The sequence below is a fragment of the Lampris incognitus genome, chromosome 2, assembly GCF_029633865.1.
Source record: "Lampris incognitus isolate fLamInc1 chromosome 2, fLamInc1.hap2, whole genome shotgun sequence".
Classification (NCBI taxonomy): Eukaryota; Metazoa; Chordata; class Actinopteri; order Lampriformes; family Lampridae; genus Lampris; species Lampris incognitus.
In genome coordinates this window covers 128,352,760-128,376,551 of record NC_079212.1, presented here as the reverse complement: position 1 = coordinate 128,376,551, position 23,792 = coordinate 128,352,760, and the positions used below count along the sequence as shown (strand labels likewise).

Here is a 23,792-nt window from a genome sequence, read left to right as displayed (position 1 = left end):
CTGCTGTTTTTGCAGCTGTTGCCTATGAGATATTCATCCATCCATCCATTATCCAAACCGCTTATCCTGCTCTCAGGGTTGCGGTGATGCTGGAGTCTATCTCAGCGGTCACTGTTTGGCAGGCGGGGAGACACCCTAGACAGGCTGCCAGGCCATCACGGGGCCGATACACATGCACACACATTCACACCTACAGACAATTTAGCATGGTCGGTTCACCTGACCTACATGTCTTTGGACTATGGGAGGAAACCGAAACACCCCGAGGAAACCCATGCAGACACGGGGAGAACATGCAAACTCCACACAGAGGACGACCTGGGACGACCCCCAAGGTTGGACTACCCCAGGAATTGAATCCAGGACCTTCTTGCTGTGAGGCAACCACGCTAACCACTGCACCACCGTGCCGCCCCTATGAGATATCTTGTTGACTAAATGGACATCTCCTTCTGTTGAAAAGCAATGAAAGGTCAATATAGCAATGCTGTCATGGCCTTTGCCTCGTCTCTCTAAATAGCCATTTGATTTTACTGTGAAAACATGACACACATTAGTGGGAGATGTAAATTTCATGCAGCTATATCATATCTAGACACAAACGGCATACAACACAGTTAATGACCAGTGAAAAGTGGGTCACAGTCTTAATTGGGGATCGAAAGGCTTTGTGATTTAGACTTCTAATAAAAGCGGTTGACAATGTAAGGATCCTATGATGTAAGCACAAATAAACCCATGTACTGTATAGTTGTATGCAAAGTTTGTATAACGGTGCGTTTGTATATAGTGTACACATAATGACAAAGCTCTTAGTGCAACAGGGTGAGGTTTTTCTAATCACAAATTAGCTATCTCCATAGGTATTGCGTAAAAGCCCTAGGCAAATATTTGCACAGTATAGGCCTAAACATTGGTTTGGATGAAAACCTGGAGAGTATGCCCCCCCCTTCTTCTTTTTTTTGTTGTTGCTGCAGACAGGTTTGTATTTAGAGGGGTTAAAAATATTCTACTGTATTTCACTGAGTTTCTTGAGTTGAGCTCCAAAGCGGAGCAATGGTTTAGTCTATGATTGTTTTTAAAGCAGGCAGAATTAAAACCAAAATTGTTCACTTTGTTAAGTTACTTGTTAAAACAGATGACTCACTAATGAGAAATGACTTGTTTTAAAGCAAGCAAATCAACTCAAAGTGGATTCCGTAAGTCATTTCAATTTCTTTTTGTCAATTTACTGGTTTGTGGCGTTTTTCTTGTTGTGTAAGAAATCCATCATGTTTAATTTGTCTGTATAATAAAAAAAAACGAATTTGATTTAATGAATTCTAATTCCTATTTTAAAAAACATTGCAATAAAAACATGAGCAACGACTTGACTTGAAGCCGTCTCACAGGTTTCTCCTACATTTCCCGACATGCCGTTCGCTGCGCGTTGGTCACATGACATACGTCTGTCAACATGAGTGGGCACTGCTGGGCTGAGGTGCAGCTGGATATGCACGTATGGGACCTGCAGATGTGTGATATCCATCCTTAATTGGACTGCTCGTTATTCCAGCCGGACGTTATAGCTGAGTGAAACCTGTATAATGCATTTTTCGTGCTTATGAGGTAATTAATTAGAAACTGAAGCTCACGAGCCTAACGCTAGCTAACGATGCAGCTAGTTGTTAAGCTACATCGGAGGCATTAGCAGCATCCCCATGACGCTTGTGTCCGTTTTACTTATTAGTCCCGCCAAGTAAATGATCACTTGCTTATCAGTAAACAAGCATCCTAGAGTCGTCTTTCTGTAAGCTGCGGTATCGTGAAGTACGTGAGAAGTTCTTGTCTTCACAACGGGCGGACACGACTAGCGCTTGAGTTAGCTAGCTAGCTTGAGGACAAGAACATTCTTGAACTGCACGGGTTTGAGGGAAAGAATAGCCATGTTTCGCTCAGGTATACGTTAAATAGCGTTTCTTAGATGCCACAACTTGGTTTGAAACCGTCTCGGTAGGTTACCGAGCGCAAGGCTAGGTCATTATTTCAACTTCCAAACCTCTCGTTTGATTGTCGGCTGTTGCTACCATGGTCCTTTGCCCGTCCGACTCGAGAGAATGAGTCCGCTCTTGGGGGAAAGGGGATGCCTTTATTTTAGGCCGAAGATTTCCTCTCACGTATCGATCGGTAGCTGACCAACAACTGTCGGGAGAGAAGAGGCCCACTAAATCGCAGGGGGGGGGTTAAGCGGTTAACTTCAACGTCGGTTTTCCACGCAATTAACTTGTTTCTGGTCAGCCCCATGGCTCTAAACGGGGTAAATTTACTCTCTCGGCTCGGAGACATGACATTAACCGGGCCAGGTGTAGCCTTGTTGCCTCCGTTGTCCTCCACCAACACGTCTGCGTCCGCCAGCCCCACACCAGGCGCAGACAGCCGTGGGTGTGAGAATGGTGCCCTCATGGACTCATTCGGGATTTTCCTGCAAGGGCTTCTTGCCGTCGTGGCCTTCAGCACGCTGATGTGTGAGTATGTCCAGAGGTGAATCCTGCAATAATAGTGGCGCTAATTGCTTAGGGCAAACTTCACAATCGTGTCATTGCATCACTTGGTTGATTGAACGCAATACTGGTCACAGCAGGGGAAGCCATGCCGTCCATGCAATATTCATTTGGCTCTTCTTTTTTTTTTTTAGGTGAAATTCAGTCATGTAAATTAACCATAAACAACTGTCCATATTTTCAAAAGCAACATACTTTTCCAAGAAGCATAATTTGTTAAGTCGCGTTGTTTCACTGTTGTTTAAAGAATAACAAAATAAAAAAGACACTTAAATGAACCCACATTCAGTTTTCCAGTAAGTCTTTGACACTGGACTGAGAGATGTTGGACCTTTGTCACTAACACAACATGGGTTTTCTCTCATCTGCCTGCTGTGGTCCAGCAGACTGCAGCCTTATAGCAGTGAGGAATGTTGAACACTATTGAGTGGGCTTTGCCTGAGGCAGCTCTCTCATAGCACAAGAGTGGGCTGAGGCTTTTGCCTGTGCCTGCATCATACCCAACTGAACACAGCATGTGTCAAGATGAAGTCATTTAAACACCCAACAGAGACAGGAGTTGCACCCTGTAGCATAACATGGCCATATTAGAACTTTTCAGAAGTCATCAGTAAATGTTTGAGACTGACAGGTGACACTTGGTCTCTTGCAGACTTGAGTACATTTAACATAGTAGTATTCATGTAAAAGCAATGTATAATTGTAAAGCAGATGCATCCCAACTTTGACAAACCAACTTGAGTCCAGGGGTTAGTGTCTGTCAAGTGTGAGAAATGTAAATTAGTCATGGAGCACTTCTCTCACCCTACAGGGAACTCTGTGTCATAGAAATTAAAAGGGGTGGGGGCATCATAGAAAACAAGCCACCATTGTGAGAAACAGCAAGAGCTTTATTTGTGTTTGCCCTTACAATGCTTTCAGAGAGGAGCCCTCTTGCATCACACTCGTCTGACTCTTACATACACACAGGGATTAATTAAAGACACGATTTCTAAAAAGCCTATTACTTGCTTACCCCAGAGTAGCAATTGCACCACCAAATAGTTACACGCCTTTGTAATTTGGGGAGCTGTGGTTTTGCATGCACTAGCCAAGGTAAATACAATGTTATATAGTGTTAACAGGTGGTATGCGCTCTTATGTCAGACAGACACCACCAGATCTATCCAGATTGCATATATTCTCACTCACTATCTTGAGAGCAGCAGAACCATGCATATCATCTGAGGTGCATGTTTGCACTTAGCTGAAAACTGGTGTGTCATGATGCTAGCCAGGGTATCAGATTTATCATCAAAATTGTTCTGTGTGATATCAGCATTTTGGAGTTTCTACTCTGCTTGTTTTGTTTCCTGTGAGACAAATAGCCCCGTAGTCCAATCCTACTCTAGATTAACCTTGCCGTTAGCACAGTCATGGATTTAGTCTGGATTGTGGAGTCAATTTAATTAATTTTATCATATCTGTTGCTCTTTCTATAGTATATAACTTTTTCCATAGGTCACATAAGGAACTTTTTGATGTCTCACTTGTGATCTTGTTTGAGTACCTTTTTGGGAATTCATAAAGGGCAAGGCTGACCTTATTTCCAATTATATGTTATGATAATACAGCAGAAGACTATTTGACAGGGCCGAAACTAAAATCCATTCTTGTCCAGCGGATAGAATTGAGCTATTTCAAAACACTATTTAAATGCAGACAGGCGCTTTGACAACTCACTTGAGTGTTGTAATTGAGTCTAATGAATAACACAGGGATTCTCTTTGATCAGTGTGTGCCTGCATGTCTGATCTGCATGGTGTGATGTAATTCCCCTCATATGAGATTTGCTGTCTCTTCTCTAGTGAAACGCTTCAGGGAGCCCAAGCATGAGAGGAGACCCTGGAGGATCTGGTAAGGTGGCCACACCAGCTCAAATTTCTCCTCCATAATGGCATCAGATGAATCCTATGGGAATTGTACAGAGAAAAAAAAATCAACTATCCAAACTCTCTGCAGGTTCCTGGACACCTCTAAACAGGCCATTGGGATGCTGTTCATCCACTTTGCTAATGTCTACCTGTCTGATCTCACGGAGGAGGATCCCTGTTCACTGTGAGTAGACAACTTATGGGTGGGAGAGTGGGGCTCCAACTTCTTGGAGGGAATGCTTTGGCCTGGCATTCACCTCTCGGATGCCCCACAACCTTTACTTTTTCACTTTTTTCTGTATTTTTCTCTTTGTCTTCATCTTCTAGATACCTCATTAACTTCCTGTTGGATGCATCTTTGGGCATGCTGCTGATCTATGCTGGAGTGAGAGCTGTCAGTGCCATTGTGGAATGGAGACAGTGGGATTCTCTACGCTTTGGAGAATATGGTGAGAATTGTCTGTGTGTATTGAAGTGGGAACTCAAAGGGAAAATTCATTGATTTTCAACCTTATCTCTGTCTGTCTGCAACAGGGATTATAACACATGAAAAATGCCTGCAGTTGTTTCCCATCCATCCATCCATTATCCAAGTACACTGTTTTATACTGTAGCCTCACCCCACATATTGTGGAGCTTAACCTTAGACCACACCTTTGACTCTAGATCACATCCCACGATACACCATTGTTTTCTTATCAAGACATTGTTTTGGTTTCCAGAATCTAATGGCGTCTCAGTCCTTTTAGGCAATGTGGCCTAATGTGGCCTGTTAACTGCCATCTAGTGGTATTAACAGTATACAACAGTTCTCATTCTGCTATATTTACACCATTATTTCCACGGTTCTTACATCCATCCATCCATCAGTTATCCGAACCGCTTATCCTGCTCTCAGGGTCGCAGGGATACTGGAGCCTATCCCAGCAGTCCCAGCAGGCGGGGAGACATCCTGGACAGGCCACCAGGCCATTACACAGGGCCGGTCCTTACGTGTCTGAAATTCAGATTTGACCAGTAATGTAAAGCGCTTTGAGTGGCTGTTGCAGCTAGAAAAGCGCTATATAAAATGCAACTTGATTGATTTATTGATTGATTGATTGAATTAAAAAAAATAACTGATTGCCTGCAATAGTTACCATTATCCGTCCAGCCATTATCCAAGCCACTTACCCTGCTCTCAGGGTCACGGGAATGCTGGAGCCTATCCCAGCCGTCATTGGGCGGCAGGCGGGGGACACTCTGGAGCTGTCAGGCCATCACAGAGTTACCATTATAATCCAGCATTTGATTCTTGTTTAATAGAAAATAATCATACATTATATAAAAGTAAACCTATTGATTCTTAACATTAAGACAAAGTCTCCCCGCCTGCCACCCAATGACTGCTGGGATAGGCTCCAGCATCCCCGCGACCCTGAGAGCAGGATAAGCGGTTTGGATAATAGATGGATGGATGGATTAAGACGAATTATTTTCCACATTTCCTCACTTTATTACTTTAATGTCACACCAGGGTTAGTGTACCTAAAAGTATAAATGAAAATAAATTACACATAAGATTACCACCTAGAAAGTTGATACCAGAATCACTGTAATAAACTCAGTTGTAGGTGGGGGTGAAAACCGAGTACATCTATGTCTTATACAGAGAAACAAGTATTTCTGAGACTGAGGTATTGTTTTTACTAGGAAAATTCCCCCACGGCCCCCTTACCAACCTTCCATTCGTAGGGCGACCATATCTACAAGTCTACAACTAGACACACTGTCATTCTGTTTCATCGTTGCATTCTTAATGATTGGTTCAGTATGAATACAAACTCATTGTGAGGTCAAAATACTAATGCTTCTGTCCCATAAAAATGCTAAATGCTGTTTTATACAATAAATGACTTTTCATATGTCAAATGACTGATGACTGAGCAAGCTGAAATCACATTTAAAATCACATTTAAATCAAAATTATATCAAAGCCTACATTTTCTATGGGACCAATCACAGTAAACAATGTTAGTACAATGAGACTATAATACTTAAGAGATGTGAAGATCTTCTGTACTTCAACCCAGATGCTTGACGCATCATCGAGGGCTGTCACTATGGAGAGCTTACAAGCACATATGACGCACAGTGACTCGGCTTCCTCTGTACAGCGTGGAAGCCTCTCCATTTTCTGTAATTTGGACGGTGTATTTTGCCACACAGTTTCGCCAGCTACCTGGAAGTTGATAACATCAAGTTATTGCCAAGCAACAGTTAAAACGTTACAACTTTTGAAACCATCAGGCTCTATGGCCATCCACATAGGTTGAGGATATAGCGAAGATTGGAATGCTAACTCTTTCTTCAATAGGTATTTGGAATGTAGTATAGTAACATTAGGAATAGAGGGCTCAGCAGGAGTATAGTCTTATTTTCCTCAACAACCCATGTGTGAGCAAATATAGCCTATATTTCTTCTACTTGTTTACATGAAAATGATAAAAATGGGTCTTTCTCCCATCTCCCAAAGTCATCAAACAAGAGTGCAGCTACTGGAATGTCAGTGTCAGGTAGTACATGAATCCCTGTTCAGTGTGTGTTTCCAGTGCACAAACATTCAAGAAAAAGTTAATGAAAGAGCATTTCATGTGTGTATCTTTATCTCTATCAGTCAGTAATGTTGTCCTCTGCACCAATGGTTCTCAACCTTTTTCTCAAAGGACCTCTATTTTACCATTGTATATACTGAGGACCCCCCAACCCACCCACATACAATTACAAAAAAGGTGGGGGGAAAACTCGCTGGGTTGACCCACCGTCTCAGGGTGTTTAGTAGTCTGGTGTTGATGCAGTTTGCGGGGTTTCATACTTTCCTTTGCCAATTTGTCACCGCAAATGACACATTCAGTTCTAATTTTGTTCATTGCCTCTATGAAGCCAAACTCAATATAACTATTGGTAATTCCTCTTTTTTTCTTTTTGAGAAATTCAACATTCTCATCCCTGACGCTTGGCTATTTTTGCGTCAGCCCTACCCCCCCTCCTTTTTTCTTTTTTTTTAAAACAAGCCAGCTAATTTAGCTGGCTTGCTCTGCTAGTTTAGCTTCGTGAATATCTCTGGTGTCCAGCAACTCCCTCCTTGCTGGCGCCCCAGCATCGGCCATCAGACTTCTGGAGCTTGTGCAGAAAACTGCAGCTCGTCTGGTGTTCAACCGCCCTAAGTTCTCCCACACAATTCCTCTTCTCATGTCCCTACACTGGTTCCCAGTGGCTGCTCGCATCCAGTTTAAGACTCTGATGCTAACCTACAGGGCAGTGAAAGGAACAGCTCCTTTCTATCTCCAGGCCATGGTCAAGCCCTCCACCCCTGCCCGACCACTTTGCTCTGCTGCCTTGGGACGCCTGGTTGTCCCATCACTCAGAGGCCCCTGCTGCTGATCGACCCGGTCACGGCTCTTTTCTGTCCTGGCCCCACATTGGTGGAATGAACTCCCCACTGATGTCAGGACAGCGGAGTCGCTGCCCATCTTTCGGCGCAGTTTGAAAACTCACCTTTTCAAGAACTACTACCCTGTTACTTGCTCTTAGCACTTATTGTATTCACTTATTTGAAAAAAAAATCTCTTTTTTGCACTTTTACTTTAGCACCGGTTTTGCTCTTAGACACTTGTTTAGAGAGAAGATGCACTTATGACCTCTGATGACTAGTAGTTCTCCTGATTTCCTACATTAAATGCACTTATTTAGCTGACGCTTTTATCCAAAGTGACTTACAATGACTGTAATGTAATGTAAAATGTAATGTTCACATCTACATGCGCCAATATCCTCGCGAGATTTTTTTTCAAGTTTATGTCTTTATTATTTTTCCTAAATAAATAAAGATATAAACTTCTAAAATCCTTAAATTTTGTTGTCTTCTTCAGAGAAATTAATTAAATGCTGAGACGTATGTACTTTATATATAGAAAAATTCTTACACCCTTAAACTCGAAGAAGGCTTTGCGACCCCCCACCCCCCACCCTGTGGAGTTTGGCGACCCTTAGTGGGGGCTGGGACCCCCAGGTTGGGAACCACTGCTCTATACCCTCATAAACATCTGAGTCAGTCCCACCATCCTTGGCAGGAGGAGCTGTGGGGACTGTAGGAACTGCAGGGAATTGTCCAGTCACAGCAGTTGTCATTCATCTGACCATAGATAAAATCAATGGGATCACACAGCATGAGGCAAACATTAGTACCACTAACAAGATTACCCCCATTTTAGCTAACATTGCTCCCCACTTGCCAAACATATCGAACCAATCTTCATCCCACATGCCATGACCAGCATTCACTTTTAATTCAGCTGCTAATGCTTCAAGCTTGGTTATAGCCTTTGTAAATGAGCCATTGGGAGCAGTGTTATTAGGGATAAATGTACAACAAGCATCCAAATATCCTACTAACAGCAGTAAGACTGCCATCACCATGCCCCATGATCCCTTTAACACCTTTATCCTATCTCCCACTTGGCGCTGGTTCCTCATTCCCTCCAACCCCGGGAGGTACATCTTCCTCACCCTGACTTTCTACTGCTCCCTGTAGGTTGTCTGTAACTTCTTCCAGTGTTTGTCCTGGCTCCTCAGCTCTGCAGCAGTGGTTGAGATGATACCATACAGTCTTACCTTAAACCTTGATTGCATTGGGTGTTGTCAGAATCACCTTATGGGGTCCTTCATGTTTTGGCTCGTTCCACTTTCTCTTGAACACCTTGACATACACCCGGTCTCCAGGATTTTTCTCCCAAAGATTGTCAGGGATGCTGCTTGTTCTTCCCTCAGTGGCTCCTGTAACCTGTTGGAATATAGCTTTGTGTATTGAGGTTAAATGTTGCACATAGTTGGCCAGCTGTCTTTGGAGCTGCTCAAGTGGAGGTCCATTGTATGGACCTCTGAGATATGGTACTGACATGGGTCGACCCATTTAGCATTTCATGCGGGTTTAGATGTGTGCTTCTGTTAGTTTGCATTCTCATACTCATTAAAGCCAAAGGCAATGCTTCCACCCAATTGATCTTGCCATCTGCACATATCTTAGCTATTTTTGCTTTTAAGCTGCCATTTGCCCTTTCCACCATTCCCTGTGACTGTGTAAGGCAGACACACCCAAATCTTTGCCTAACCCCCAACGCTTTGGTTACAATCTTCCATCATTTGTGCTACAAATGGTATGCCAAATCTAGAAAACACCTCTTTACACAAAAACTTTGCCACTGATTTCACATCTGGACTGTTTTGTAGGTATTGCTTCTACCCATGTACTGAACCTATCCATGACCACTAGCATGTATCTTTTACCTTGAGTCCATTCAGTCATGTCCAAGTCTACCATGAGATGTCTAAATGGTCCATCGGGTGGTGGAATATGTCCAATTGGCGCTGAAAAGGCCTTCCTGTTGTTATATGTCGCACATGCCTCACAATTCTGTAGCGCGTGGTCTATCATTCCTGTCAAATAAGGTGACCACCATGCCTTTTGAATGCATTTTATAACCCCCCCCCCTTGCATAATGGTCTTGACCATGTGCATCTGTGATTAGGATATGGACTACTGATGTAGGTGCCACAAAATGTCCCGGTGGACCTCTCAATTCTCCTTTGTGGGGGCCCTCTTGTGTGTTTTTGACTGTCCCCCTTTTTAGCCAAATACTTTTCTCATAGACACTAGCTTTATCTTGAGCCTGGATGAGGGATTCTAGGTTGCCGGTGAGGCTTGATTCATCTGCTGAGATTTGGTGCCATGAGCCCAGCACCTTCAGTTGCTTTGCATGCTAGCTCATCTGCCAAATTGTTGCCCTTTGGAACAACAATTGTTGCCCTTTGCCCAAAAATTGTTGCCCTTTGGGACAACAAACAAGGTTGTTTGTTTTTTGATGTGCGGGGCATTTGATAATGGCCACTGCCATGGGTAGATGCATAGCATCTAGCAAATGTGTGATTGCTTCCCCATGTGTAATAGACATACCATCTGCTCCTTGAGATCCCCTCCATTTCCAAATTGTAGCATACATATGACACACACCATATGTAAATGTTGACACGTTTGCCTGCTGCCAACTTACACGCAGCTGTTAAGGCTTTGATTTCTGTTAATTGAGCAGAACATGGCTGATCAACCATGATTGTCTGTGCTGTAGAAAAGGAAATGCCATCGTCGTTTAAATGAGCGATGCCATATCCTGCTTGATTTCCTTTCTCATCTCTGTAACATGAACCATCAACAAAAAATGTGAGTTCTGCTGGTATTGGCTGATTGTGCAGAGAATCCTGTGCTTTCAGAAAAGTGGTGGTGCTTTGGAAAGAGTCATGTGGGGTGGCGTCCACAGGCAATACCATTCTGGTTTCCAGGTTAATAGCGGTGCAACGCTGGATGTTAGTTTCTTGTGCTGACAAGATTACTTCATAGCCAGTTTTTCTAACTTGGTTCAGAACAAGTTGCAGACTCATTAGCAACGCATGTAATTGATGGGACGTGTACAATGTTGCCGGATGTCAAAGTGGAGGCTTTTTGATATGCAAATGCAGCTGCTGCCAATCCCTGGTAACAGGGATGCACTTCCTCAACACAAGTAGAGCGGTCTCCACAGGAGTATTTATTTAGTAACTTACCTACCCATTCAGACCTCTGTGTGATGCACTTCCTCAACACAAGTAGAGCGGTTTCCACAGGAGTTATGCTGGCTAAAACCAGGTCTCTACCTGATACACTTCTTCAACACAAGAAGAGTGGTATGTACAGTTTTTTACTCAAACAGGAAAACACAGCAAATCTCTGCTCTATTATTCTCCTGTCTCTAATTTTACAGCCTGTAATACTTCAAGGCCATATATATAGATAGATAGATAGATAGATAGATAGATAGATAGATATACTTAGCACAAAAAGTAAGGAAATTTGTGTTTGGTAGATTATTTCTTTGTTGTAACAATTCTTCTTGACAATAAATCTTATACCATTGGAAAGCCTGTTTATTTCCCTTTTAAATGGTGCCACATTTGTAAGGAACATGCATTTGTGGGATGAGCAGCAGCAAAATTGGCCCCTTCTATCCAAATGAGCCTCATTGCAAAAAATGTCCAATTCACAAACACCAGCACTCATAGCCACACGCAGTTAGAGTGAACATTATTAGCATCTTCCTGAGAGTTGGTGGTAACGGACGCCCAGATTTTCCAGTGATCATGGCAGCAGTGATTCTAGCCAGACGAAGGCATCGTCATGCCAGGTGTGCTCATGAGCAGAAATCTTGAAGAAGAATATTACTTTTTGATTTAACTTGAGATAGAACTCATTTGGAGATACAGGTTGCCGGGTCTAACAATTCTTGCTATACTTGATGACATCAATAATGACATTGAACCTGTCTGGTGTGTTCTTGGCACAAAGCCACCATTTATAGTTTGCCCCATGGATAATTGTAATCAATTAATCAGATTTTATTTGTATAGCACTCTTCATACAAACAAATGTAACACAAAGTGCTTCACACAATAAAACAATAAACCCCCCCCCAAAAAAATAAAAATAAAAGCACCGGCAAATTTTATAGAAGTACAGACAAGTTTGAAACTGAGTTAGTAAATAATAAATAAAGGCGCCATAAACACTGACTAATTAAAAGTAACAACAGTGCAGAATATATAAAAATAGCAAAATATGTAAAACATACTCACACACACTATGAATTTAGCTGTAGACTGTTTTAAAAAGTAAGGTTTTCAACCTTTCAACCTGCTTGTAAATGTGTCCAGTGTGGGGGCCTCTCTCAGGTCCTCAGGCAGGGCGTTCCATCTACTTGGGGCGTAAATGGAAAATGCAGCTTCCCCTGCTCTAGACGTAGCACGAGGGATGGTTAAAAGACCACTGCCATTGGACCTGAGAGTTCTTGCTGGTTTGTTAGGAATTAACATATCTTTTATATAGTGTGGGACAAGGCCATTTAGCTCTTTGTATACAGTTAAAAGAATTTTAAAATCAATTCTAGTTTTGACAGGGAGCCAATGCAGAGATCTAAGAACAGGAGTAATGTGCTCATACTTTTTAGTTCTGGTGAGAACACATGCTGCCACATTTTGAATTAACTGTAGTTGGTGCACAACTGATTTTGGGAGGCCGGTGAATAGTCCACTGCAGTAGTCTAGTCTACTTGTTATAAATGAATGGATTAATTTCTCACAGTCTGATATTGATAGAAAGCCCCTTAGTTTTGAAATATTTTAAAGATGGTAGAAGGCTGATCTTGTGAGATGATTGATGTGGCTCTTAAAATTTAGATCACTGTCTATGATTACACCAAGATTTCTAGCTTCACTTTTGCACTCCAGAGACAGAGAGCTGAGATGAGCAGCAATTCTCTGTCTCTGAGTCTTTGCACCAAAAATAAGTATTTCTGTATTGTCTTTGTTCAGTTGTAAAAAGTTACCTGACATCCAGATTAATATCGTCAATACACTGAATTAGGGAACGTATGGGATCTAGGTCATCAGGAGATAGGGATATGTACAGTTGTGAATCATCTGCATAATTATGGTAAATTATTTTGTGTTTCTGTATAACATATGCAAGTAATCAGATGCAAAACAAGGGCAAATTGCACAGCTGCAAAACCTTATGGGCGTGTTTGCGTTGTAATATCATTAACGTAATATCTTTTGTGAATCAGACCTTGAGACAGGGCAGATAGCGATTGTAAGTGATGCGCAGTTCATTGTGCTATCAGCGGCCACAATCCATTCTTTTTGAATTCACCTGTCAATAAAGCGTGAGTCTTAGAGAGACGTCCACAGAAAGAAACAGATGAAAGAGGAGGGGAGTTAACAGATAATTAAGTTCGCTATCAAATCTCTCTCATTTCAAATCTCTTTTCAAATCATACATATGAGTGGAAAGTGTTGTTCTTGTAACTGCATGTAACAACCATGTTTTTACTTGAATGTAGCTTAACCAAGTCATGTGATGTGTTACTTTAGTACACATTAACAACAAATATTAGTGGGACCACTACAGAAGATTGCAGATAGACATTTAATATCCAGGAATTCACATTATATACACTACCACTGACTATCCTTCTAACAAATTGGCGGCACTTTCGAACATTGACCATACACAGTCCAGCCATATACTAGGTTTTGACCTAGTCTTTTTTTTTCCTTTCTTGTGGTCACCAAGTGACGTGTCGTGATGTCATTTGGTGGCTGGAAAAAGTACAGCCTATCGCCATTTCTATTACTATAATGTACACTAAACATGCAGTTAAAAAAACACATCCTCATTCTCTCGACTGAGCAAAGTTTCCGTTGGTGTAAATGACATCCTGCAACATAAGCACAGAGGATTTTATGGACGATGATACACAAATTTGCACGCAATGCATTCTGGTACGTGTAGGAGGTGTGGGAAAGACTGTGAGCAGGACAACACTGATTTCTCCATTAATATAATATGCAGTGAGGACTTTATTGCTTTATTCTGCTACATTACTCATCAGTACTGATAAGACACACACAAAACCATCGGTAAAATTTCCCTTTAAGCCTTCACCAGCACAAAGAGTTTTGTGGTTTGTGTAACATTCAACAGGGGGCAGTAGATCCTCTTTGTGCCACAGTGGTGATCTAATCCCGGTGTATATTCTGTACACTGGGATTTGTTTTTGTCTTGTCTCCAAAAGAGTTAATGCAACAGATCTTGTGCACTTTCATCAATGGGTGATGATTAAGTTGATGTTTAAAGAAGCTTGTGTGTTATGTTCCTGCTTTACTGCGTGTTTGTGTGTGTGTTTATGCGTGCGTGTTTAGGAGAACCTATACAGTGTACAGCGTGGGTGGGCCAGTGTGCCCTCTACATCCTCATCATGGTGTTTGAGAAGGTCCTCATCATGCTGGTTCTTCTCATCCCCCAATGGAAGAAGGTCAGCCGCGCAATTTAGGCTTAACCAATTTGCTTTATAATTGGAGGCCTCTTAAGTCTTTAAGTAAAAAGCTAGACCAGCCCAAGGTCATCTGTGTGTGTGTGTGTGTGTGTGTGTGTGTGTGTGTGTGTGTGTGTGTGTGTGTGTGTGTGTGTGTGTGTGTGTGTGTGTGTGTGTGTGTGTGTGTGTGTGTGTGTGTGTGTGTGTGTGTGGGGTATGTCAGCTGGCTCTCCTTAACCCCATAGAGAATCCTGACCTGGAACTAGCCATTGTCATGCTCATTGTTCCTTTCTTCATCAACGTAAGTGTGCATTTAGTAAGATTATTAAAAAACTCTGATTAAGTATCACTTGGCGCTGTGTTATGGAGATACCATTTACTCAGCACAAATTAAAATGCCTTCATCTGTTTCTCAGTGAGGTATGATGTCATTGCCTCACTGCCCTGTTTGTTTTAGATGCAATATAATTGGTTACTTGAGAGATACCATATCATTGGTGATCTTCCTTTTTTAGAGAGATACAGTATGAGTGGTTACCGCCAACCGGCCTTTTTTTTTTCTCGTAAATTGAATGTTAAATTTGTCATTTGTAATTGGACGTTTGGCAAAACACATTCACCAAGGCACAATCTACTCTCCACAGGCCCTGATGTTCTGGGTAGTAGATAACTTCCTAATGAAAAAGCACAGGACGAAAGCCAAATTGGAGGAGAGGGAGGAGGATTCACGGACTAACAGCAAAGTGCGATACAGACGAGCTCTTTCTCATGACGACTCAGAGTCAGAGGTGAGTCATTGTGGAACTATACCACTGTTGGTTACCTCTTTCTAAAGATGAAGCAATTTCAGCTTTTCCTGATGTCCTCAGTTTATCACTTTCACCTCTAGTTCCACGAACCAATGAGGATGAACTACAGGTGGGACCATAGAGTAAACAAAAGCTAGATCTACATTATCAAAACAAAGAGGGGAAACAAATATGATTCAGTAAACAGTGTTACTACCAGAAAACCTCTGACATTGTATATTATCCCCGTATGAACAAAAAGAAAGCAATAGGAATATTTCTTCTTCACTCCCTTTTTTTTCTCCCAAATTAGCATGTCCAATTCCCTCTATACCTAAGGTCCCACTATTGAACAGCTGCTATAGGACAAGAGCTTCTTTTCACTTGTAGCTTTTCAAGAGGAACATAATAGAAAGTTAATAATGCTGTGTTTAAAATAATTACATTTGCTTTCTATGTTCGAAATAAAGACCTACCTACCTACCTACCTACCTAAATGTCCTCCAGACCCCCCACAGTAGAATAAGCGCTGCACCACCCAGAGGAGTTATTAATTGCACTGGTGGGACTGTAGCCTGTATAAAAACTGTGGACGTAGCTTCTGTGATGTCACCCATCGGTTTCTGAAGGGGCATTTTGAAGCCTCAAAGTTTGGCTTTATGGTTACTACCATCTTGTCAGTTGTTGGAGCTAGAAAATCCAAATTTGGGCAATGGGGTGGAGCGTAGGTGGAGCTGGAGTGGGACCTGGTTGGCAGACAGATCGATAGACCTGTCAATCAAGGCAGACACGCCCCCAACATGCCACTTCCTTAGTCTCTTTTTAACAGAATAATTTTCAGATTTGCCACTGTCACACTGTGTGCCAAACTCAAAATTAGCAATTGAGACTCATTTCTTGTAGAATAAATTATTGACTTTGTATTTTTAGGTAGAAGATGGGAACTCCGTAACTGATTTAGATTAGACTGGAATTTTCTTATAGTCAGCCATCTAGTGGTTATGGTGTAACTGCAATTTAAAGCACTTTCACATTGGCTTCAACTGTCAGTCCTGGTGGTTGCTGCTTGGGCAGGACACATGACCCCTACTCATTCCCTGGAACATTGCCAATTAAGTTCCCTATGAGACCCGACCAAGCCGTAGTCAATACCAGGGCTCAAACTATGAACCTTAGTGATGTGACAATAGCGTATTGGTCTGCTGCATCATCTGGCAACAACTACTGTGCATCTTCTTCCAACTCTCATTACCGTTTTTTCACACAGTGGTTTCCAAGTGCTCACCTCCAAGCTAGTGCTAGCGATGTTTCCAGTTGACGGATGTACTCTGTCACCATCTTACAATGCTGTGCTTGCAACTACTCCCAAATCCTCTGTCAATAGTACACGTGGCCATTGAACCTCTAGTTAATGGTCATGGCAATTTGCATATGAAACCGATCGTTGTTTTTCATAATTATGCCACTGCATTGTTTATAAGGTGACCTGCAGTCAGTTTAGACTGAAGAGGTCAATTAGATGAGTGATGAAACGTTTCTCTCAGTAAACGTGTCCAGATGAACTGATTCACCTTTCTGTGATTTACTTACCTGGATTATTGAGCATGCATAAAGACTTTTCTGTATAAACTGCCACATACTGCCCTAAGAGCACACAATGTTTTTTCTTTTCAAACATTAGCACAACCACTAAGTTGACAGATTATCTAATTAGTTGTTTGAGTGAAAAACCGAAATACGTAGCCTCATTTCAATAACAGACAGTCCTGAATGAAATCTCAACCGTTATGTGCAAATGTCATAATATCCACATTTGCTGTAATAAATCTGCCCACATCCACCCCCTTCCATAGGGAGTCAGTCTGAATGCTTGCATGTCCAAGTAGTTTTTTCCACAGACATATCACACTTGCCAAAAAAAAAGTATGCATGCTCCCACCCTCACTGATCATAGAGGCAGTCTGATCCCAACCAACTGCTTCCCCTTTCTTGTCTGTGCTTGCGGGAGGTGTAATTTTCAGAAAATGTAGAAGATTTTCAGGAACTTTTGGAAACTGAATTTGAATCATCATTTAACATTGCGGTTAAAAACTGATGAAGAATGTACCTCCCATAAAAATACAGCCAAGAGATGTATTGAAGGAACTAGTATCAATAGAATATTCTCACCAGAATATTCTAAGTAAATAGTGAAGGTTTTACTGTTTAGGCATTATAAGCTGAAAGGTGAAGAACTTGGCAAGGGCATTTCTTTTTTCAGAATTTTTATACCGTCATGTGAATGATCCTTTTTTGCCTTATTTGAAACAAGTATAGTATTGCATAGATCTTAGATCAATGGGAAACAATCTGTCTCCCAAATTAATTTTAACCTTTTTTGAAGCATGGTAAATTTTTCAAAACCAAGATTATTGTGAAGTGCTGTCTTGTATGAGTACAACTGTAGACAGATTTTGGGAGAACAAGCTTTTGTTAAGAGGAAGTATCTGCTTCTAAAAGCATCAGAAATGTTTGGTAGACTTAAACAAATATATCAGCAAAATTAATCTAATGGAACCGTTGTTAATGGTTGACTCATTTTTTACAAAATACCATGCATTTGTTTAGATAATACGGAAAAAAATAGCGGTTAGGTAAAACAATAAGCCGCATATGAATTGAAAATATCTGGAATAGTACAGGTATACCAAAACTGTTGGTACAGCACTGTCTACTGGAAAAAAAATATCCACTGGAAAGAAAGAGCTCATAAGAGTAATGGTAACATTTTCCCAACCTTGGTGCACCCTCAAATACTGAGGCCCGCTGATAAGTTATTGTTGCAGCCCTGCTGGTCTATAAAAATCAAATTTACTGGCCATGTAGGTTTGCACCCACATGGAATTTGACTTTGGTTTCGTGGCTCTCAGTGTACTTAATATAGAATAGCAACACAATCTTCAGATGTATACACAAGGATTGACTATACAGGTGACATACAGGTGAAATAAGAGGCAATAAAGTGCAATATTGCAGAGAATATATCACAGATGCTGAAATAGATGTTGGCAGGTTACTTACATACATGCCTGAGGTAGATGGACATGACAGAGCATACCAGTATATATGTATAATGTACACTATATGCAACGTGGTTGGATTTATTTGACAATGTTAAGCGTTCATTTGAATGACAGCCCACGGAAAGTAACTTTTTTATATTTAGGTGTTTTGGGGTACAGGGCTCTATAGCGTCTACCAGAGGGGAGGAGTTGGAACAGATTGTGACTCTAGGGTATGATTGGTCTGCAGTGATGTTGCCTGCCCGTTTCCTGACTCTGGAGATGTATAAGTCCTGAATGGAGGGCAGGTTGGCACCAATGATTTTCTCTGCAGACTAAACTGTCCGTTGTAGTCTGTTCCTGTCCTGTTTGGTGGCCGATCCAAACCAGACAGTGATGGATGTGCAGAGGACAGACTGGATTATTGCGGTGTAGAATTGAATCATCTGTACTCTGCAGTAATCCAGTAATAATACAATAATAATAATAGTAATAATAATAATAATATTTCTAGTTCATCTAATCATTGCATAAGTGTGTCCATACAAATGGCTATTAAATTTTGATGTAGTTCCAGATTTCACCATTTAAACCAACTCTCAGTATGATTTTGAGACTGAACTTATAGCATGCACATATTAAACCTCTTACATACCATTAAGCACAAGGTTAATACAGGCAGATGAACAAAGAAGGTAATAGTGCTTTTTACAGGCATTAGTTCAATCTTTAGTTGCTAGTTTTTTTTTCTATAACTCATAAGAATCTTATATAAAATTCAAACTGATTATTATAGATTATTACTCCCTCAGCCCACCTGTTAGCAAGTATTTGGACATTTGCTTCACAGCTCACAAAAGCTTTGTAAGGATTCCTATCATGTTTCAGTGCTTCGTGTGTTCTCTGTGGTGGCACTGCTCGCATTAGAAATATTAGAACAGACTTCCAGTTATGCACGGTGCTAAGAGGTCACAACTTTTCGGCTCTGCTGCTGGCATGTAATTGATCCTGCAATACTAACCAGAATTTTATTCAGACAAGCAACATAAGAGTACTGGGTATTAAAAATATCACGAAAAGGAGGCAAAAAAGACAAAAGGAAATCACGATATCAGGACGAACATTTGGAGGCTGAAGAAATAAACAACACCACGGCCACCATGGATGACAACCTCGACGAAGGTGATGAGGAAATATTGGACTCAGTTAAGAATGGCAATCATGATATCATGAAAGCCATAACGTCCTTGAAAAGAGGACTCGATAAAAACATTGATGTGATGCAAGCAACAATTATTGATATAAAAAAGCAGATGCAGGAATGCACAGGGCGCATTGCGCATGCGGAACAATGGATTTCTGACACTGAAGACAATGTTAGTGGGCTGATATCTAAAGTCAGCGCATTGGAAAGCACCATTAAAACTCTTATCAACAAAGTGGAAGACTTGGAATACAGAAGCCGGCGGAACAACATAAGACTGGTAGGCCTACCGGTGGGCCAGGATACAATTACATTCCTGGAAAAGTTGTTACTGGAAGCTCTGGCACTGGAACTGCTGGATATCTTGGTAATTGAGTGGCCTCATAGAATCGGCACCCCGTCAAACAATGACTCACATAAGACACGTCCGAGAACAATTATTATGAAGTTCTTGAAGTTTAAAGACAGGGACTGAGTTTATAAAGTAAAGGAAAAGTCCTATACAACGTCGAACAAGTCCGTTTTCACCTGGACCTCTCTGCTGGTGTACACAGGATGCAGCGCGGCTATGATGAAGTGCGAAAGAAGTTGCGAGACAAGGGGATCCATAAGCACAGAATCATCTTTCCGGCGTGGCTCCTGGTGATGCGTGCTGAGAGGTCTCTCACTTTCCAAACTGGCTGAAGTGGACACGTTTTTCCAGTCTGTGAATGGTCGAGGTAGACCTGACGATGGAATACTCTGTCAGGAAAGTGTAGCTGCAGTACTGATTATTCTATTTTCTATCACTTCCACACAAGGTAATGTGATCATCCTTTTTGCTTATCCTTTTCCGTTGGCTAGGACTGCGTTTTGTTTCCCTTTCCGTTTTCACGGCTAAAATAAATGTTCATCTTTATTGATGTGGAGAGTAGGCTTAATACAGATTGGAAAAAGGGAAAGCAATGACATTTATGCACCCAAGCAATGGACAGTTGAAATGTCATTTGCTTACAAGGGACGTTCAGTCCATCACAGACCTTACGTGGCCAGCAGCTGTATTATTCTATTCCTCTGATATTTTCTCCATCCGTCAGCGTGGGTTCCAGGCATATGAATATTTGTTGTGCACCCCATTGACTGTTGTGTACAGGTTGCAAATATTACATAGTTCATTTTTACAAACTTGAAGAGGTTAGTTAGCATTCGGTTAAAGCAGTTTGAGCTAAGGAGAAGGGAATAACTAAAAGTGAAAGATAGATGGTCCCTCATAGTGCATGGGCCCATTTTGCCCTTAAGCGGTAGTTATAGATTGGGAGAGGAGGGGCTGTTCAGAGAACATGGGCTCCACTGGGGGTTTGAGGTGGGTTTAGTCTTCTTCTTTTTTCCCCCCAACTTTTTGTGGGCATGTTTTTTTGTTTTTTGGGACCCCCCCCCCTTCTTCTCCCCAGTTGTATCCGGCCAATTACCCCACTCTTCCAAGCCATCCTGGTCACTGCTCCACCCTCTCTGCCTAGCCGGGGAGGGCTGCAGACTACCACATGCCTCCTCCAATACATGTGGAGTCACCATCCACTCCTCATTAGTTGAGTTGAGCACTTACAACACCATTGACGGTGTGTGTGTGTGTGTGTGTGTGTGTGTGTGTGTGTGTGTGTGTGTGTGTGTGTGTGTGTGTGTGTGTGTGTATAGCACAGAACTAGGCAGCCGTACAAGCCCCTGTTCCCTGGGAAATATGAAAAACCCGACTCTTAAGGATTGTTTAGTACAATAAAGCCAGAAAAGTAAACCTTTTTAAACCAGATTTCTCTTTTCACTCTCTTTCTCAGATCCTTTTCTCAGCAGATGATGAGATGGACGACTCAGATGAGGATGATGTACGTCGTCTCACTGGCCTCAAGACGGTGAAGAAAAAGAAGCTCCGTATGGGAATCCCTGTTTGACCTGTCTCTGTGCCAGACTTGTGCGCCAGTAGCTGCTCCTCTCACAGCCCTTGGACAGGTTCTGACTTTAACCCCATGTGTTAAGCTTTTTGCAAAAGTTAAGGATTACATTAGCTCTCTATTCCTATGGGCGGAGCCAGGACATTTGGAGGATTTCAATTAAGGATGGAAACCATCAGTTACTGTCGACACTGACAGGATTCCTGCAGAAACTTGGTAAACTGGTCTCAAGACACCGTGTCTGCATTTCTGGTATAGTTTCTGACGTATAATGGATCTCTGTAGCATTTTACCATGATTCTCAGTCAATCTTGTTTTGAGGGACTTTCTGGGTAAAGGAATCCTATCATGCATGGACTTTATATTATTAAATCTTGTATGTAAGTATTATCGGGAAAGCTGTTAACACTGACTTGGTAATTGTAGGCTTTATGGAGATATGTTGGGTTTTGTCATGCAGCAGTCCATGATATTGTATGACAGATGTGACTGACCATGACATGGGAAAACCATGATATGAACCTCCTGTTCAAACATTTTGTTACATTCGATATTCTTAAATAGGGACCCCAAAGTGATTGTATTCCTCATATAGATTGTATGCCAAATGTAGTTTGGCGTCAACTCATGTTTTTTCTCCCCCCACTTGTAGGCTTGTGACCACGACCTGGTATATGCCGCGCATGTGCATTTGTAGGTGTATGCTCCTATTGTGAGGGGCAGTATCAAAGAATGTTTGAGCCTTTGTGTTGACTAACTATTACATAGTATATATATTGTTTGTAACGTCGATTATGTCCATCCCCTTTATTTAAAAAGCAGGTTTAGGGCATCACTACTTGGTGACAACTTCTAAAGCCGGGCCCGCAATCTTAATTCGCATTTCTCCTCTCATTATATTTTTTTAACCCCAGAAAATAACAGATTGAAACCTTCTAAGAAATATCTTCCACACATCGTTGTCAACGTTTGTCTCTGTGGGTTTAATATTGTGTATCTCCGTTTAACTGACAGGATTGGATTCAGTTTATTCTTTGGCTTTGGCGTCGGTACTCCTGGTTTCGAGTTTTTGTTCTTTGTTCTGTCTCTATATAATGGAGACAGAGATGATTTGTTGCTAAATAGGTGACAAAGCCTACTCCAAAAGTCGTCTTTATCATTCCTTAGATGGCAAAAGCAGACATGGGACCCTCCACATTCCTTGCACAACTTGTCGATACTTTCCTTTGGTGTTTGTATGACGTTCCTGTATTTGACCTTTCATTTCAATTGCTCTTTAATCCGTCATTGTGCCTGATGGGAATGACCTATGTGTATGTCTGTGCGTGTGTGCGTGCGTGAGTGACTTTTTAACCAGAGGCCCTGATCTTCAGGCATGACAGCATTCAGCAGGCTCTGATGTTGAGAATGTGACAGAAGCACAGACCTCTTAACTGTTACTGACCGGAGACCGGACACTCGGGGAGGGGAGGAAAGTTGAGGGCGTGCACACACAAGTGCAGTTGTTTGACTGCTTTCCTTACTGGTCTTAAAAATGTAAAGGGAGGATGACATAAACTGACTGTGATGACTATGGTGCTTGTAATGACTTCAGTATGACGTTCTTGGCAGATTAATAAGGAATAAATGACTGTGGGTTTTTAAAGGAAGGTACAGCAAATGGTTATGGGGAGCCTCAGCATAACCAATACAAAGAGGGCTTTTGGTATTCCAGCAAAATAAAATTACTAGAAAATTAAAATGATTGATAAATGATTGATGTAAGTTATCATTATCGATGCTTTTGCAATAAAATATGCAAAACAAGTTTTAGTTAATGTCGTTTTCATTTGGCTCTAAGTAGATGTTTTCTTTGAAAGTGGAGATTGTCAAAGGGGACTTGATATCCCGACAGGGTATCAAATCTGTGCTTTGGTGGTGAGAGTGCCGAATTCTAGCCACTAGACCAGACCATTAGGGATTAACTGGTACGTCTTTATTATATGTAATGCCACCAAACAGTCAGCAGGGGGTGTTTCGATATGAGGCGGGGTTTCGATGTTAGAACTGTTGATAATAGTGAGCCATAATCCATTTTAGAAGTGGTGTTACATAGACTGACTGACTCTCCTAAAATGGATCCAATGAGAACACGGTGCAAATCCTTAAATATACATGACCACACATTTATGTGAAGTCATAGACATATCCCGGAAAGTCAAGGTCCTCTTTCTTAAAATGTCAACCTGCAACAACAAAACTAAGTTGTTGTTGTTGTTGTTGTTGTTGTTGCTTCATTATACTTATCAAATTGGCCAATCCCTTCTCACAAGTAGTCGATTTTCCACTTTAACTGTGCCTGCCTAACATGCATATTTCTCCTTTTTTTTTGTAGGTTTATACTCTATAAACATTTCCTGCAGCGTGAATACAATAGAATATGTGGTGAAAGAGGTGCTCCATT

General features: G+C 41.5%; 1 protein-coding gene across 2 annotated transcripts; it reads left to right on the top strand.

Moving 5' to 3' along the window:
* The first annotated feature begins 1,491 nt into the window (after positions 1-1,491).
* stimate (STIM activating enhance) lies at positions 1,492-23,155 on the top strand. Of its 2 annotated transcripts, none has more exons than XM_056273798.1 (8): positions 1,492-2,504; positions 4,388-4,436; positions 4,542-4,637; positions 4,781-4,902; positions 14,282-14,394; positions 14,618-14,695; positions 15,039-15,182; positions 21,236-23,155. In XM_056273798.1, the coding sequence occupies exons 1-8, from the start codon at positions 2,282-2,284 to the stop codon at positions 21,347-21,349; spliced, it is 939 nt and encodes a 312-aa protein (XP_056129773.1). In that variant the 5' UTR covers positions 1,492-2,281; the 3' UTR covers positions 21,350-23,155. The 2 variants fall into 2 exon arrangements, with proteins under 2 accessions (XP_056129773.1, XP_056129774.1); XM_056273799.1 differs by lacking the exon at positions 21,236-23,155 and adding an exon at positions 19,982-20,061.
* The last annotated feature ends 637 nt before the right edge of the window (positions 23,156-23,792 follow it).

Bases quoted from the DNA above. Each gene is read 5' to 3' on its own strand.
- stimate (XM_056273798.1), top strand. From the start codon at position 2,282: ATGGCTCTAAACGGGGTAAATTTACTCTCTCGGCTCGGAGACATGACA. The intron at 14,395-14,617 runs GTCAGCCGCGCA...GGGGTATGTCAG, and splicing joins TCATCCCCCAATGGAAGAAG to CTGGCTCTCCTTAACCCCAT. The intron at 14,696-15,038 runs GTAAGTGTGCAT...TACTCTCCACAG, and splicing joins TTGTTCCTTTCTTCATCAAC to GCCCTGATGTTCTGGGTAGT.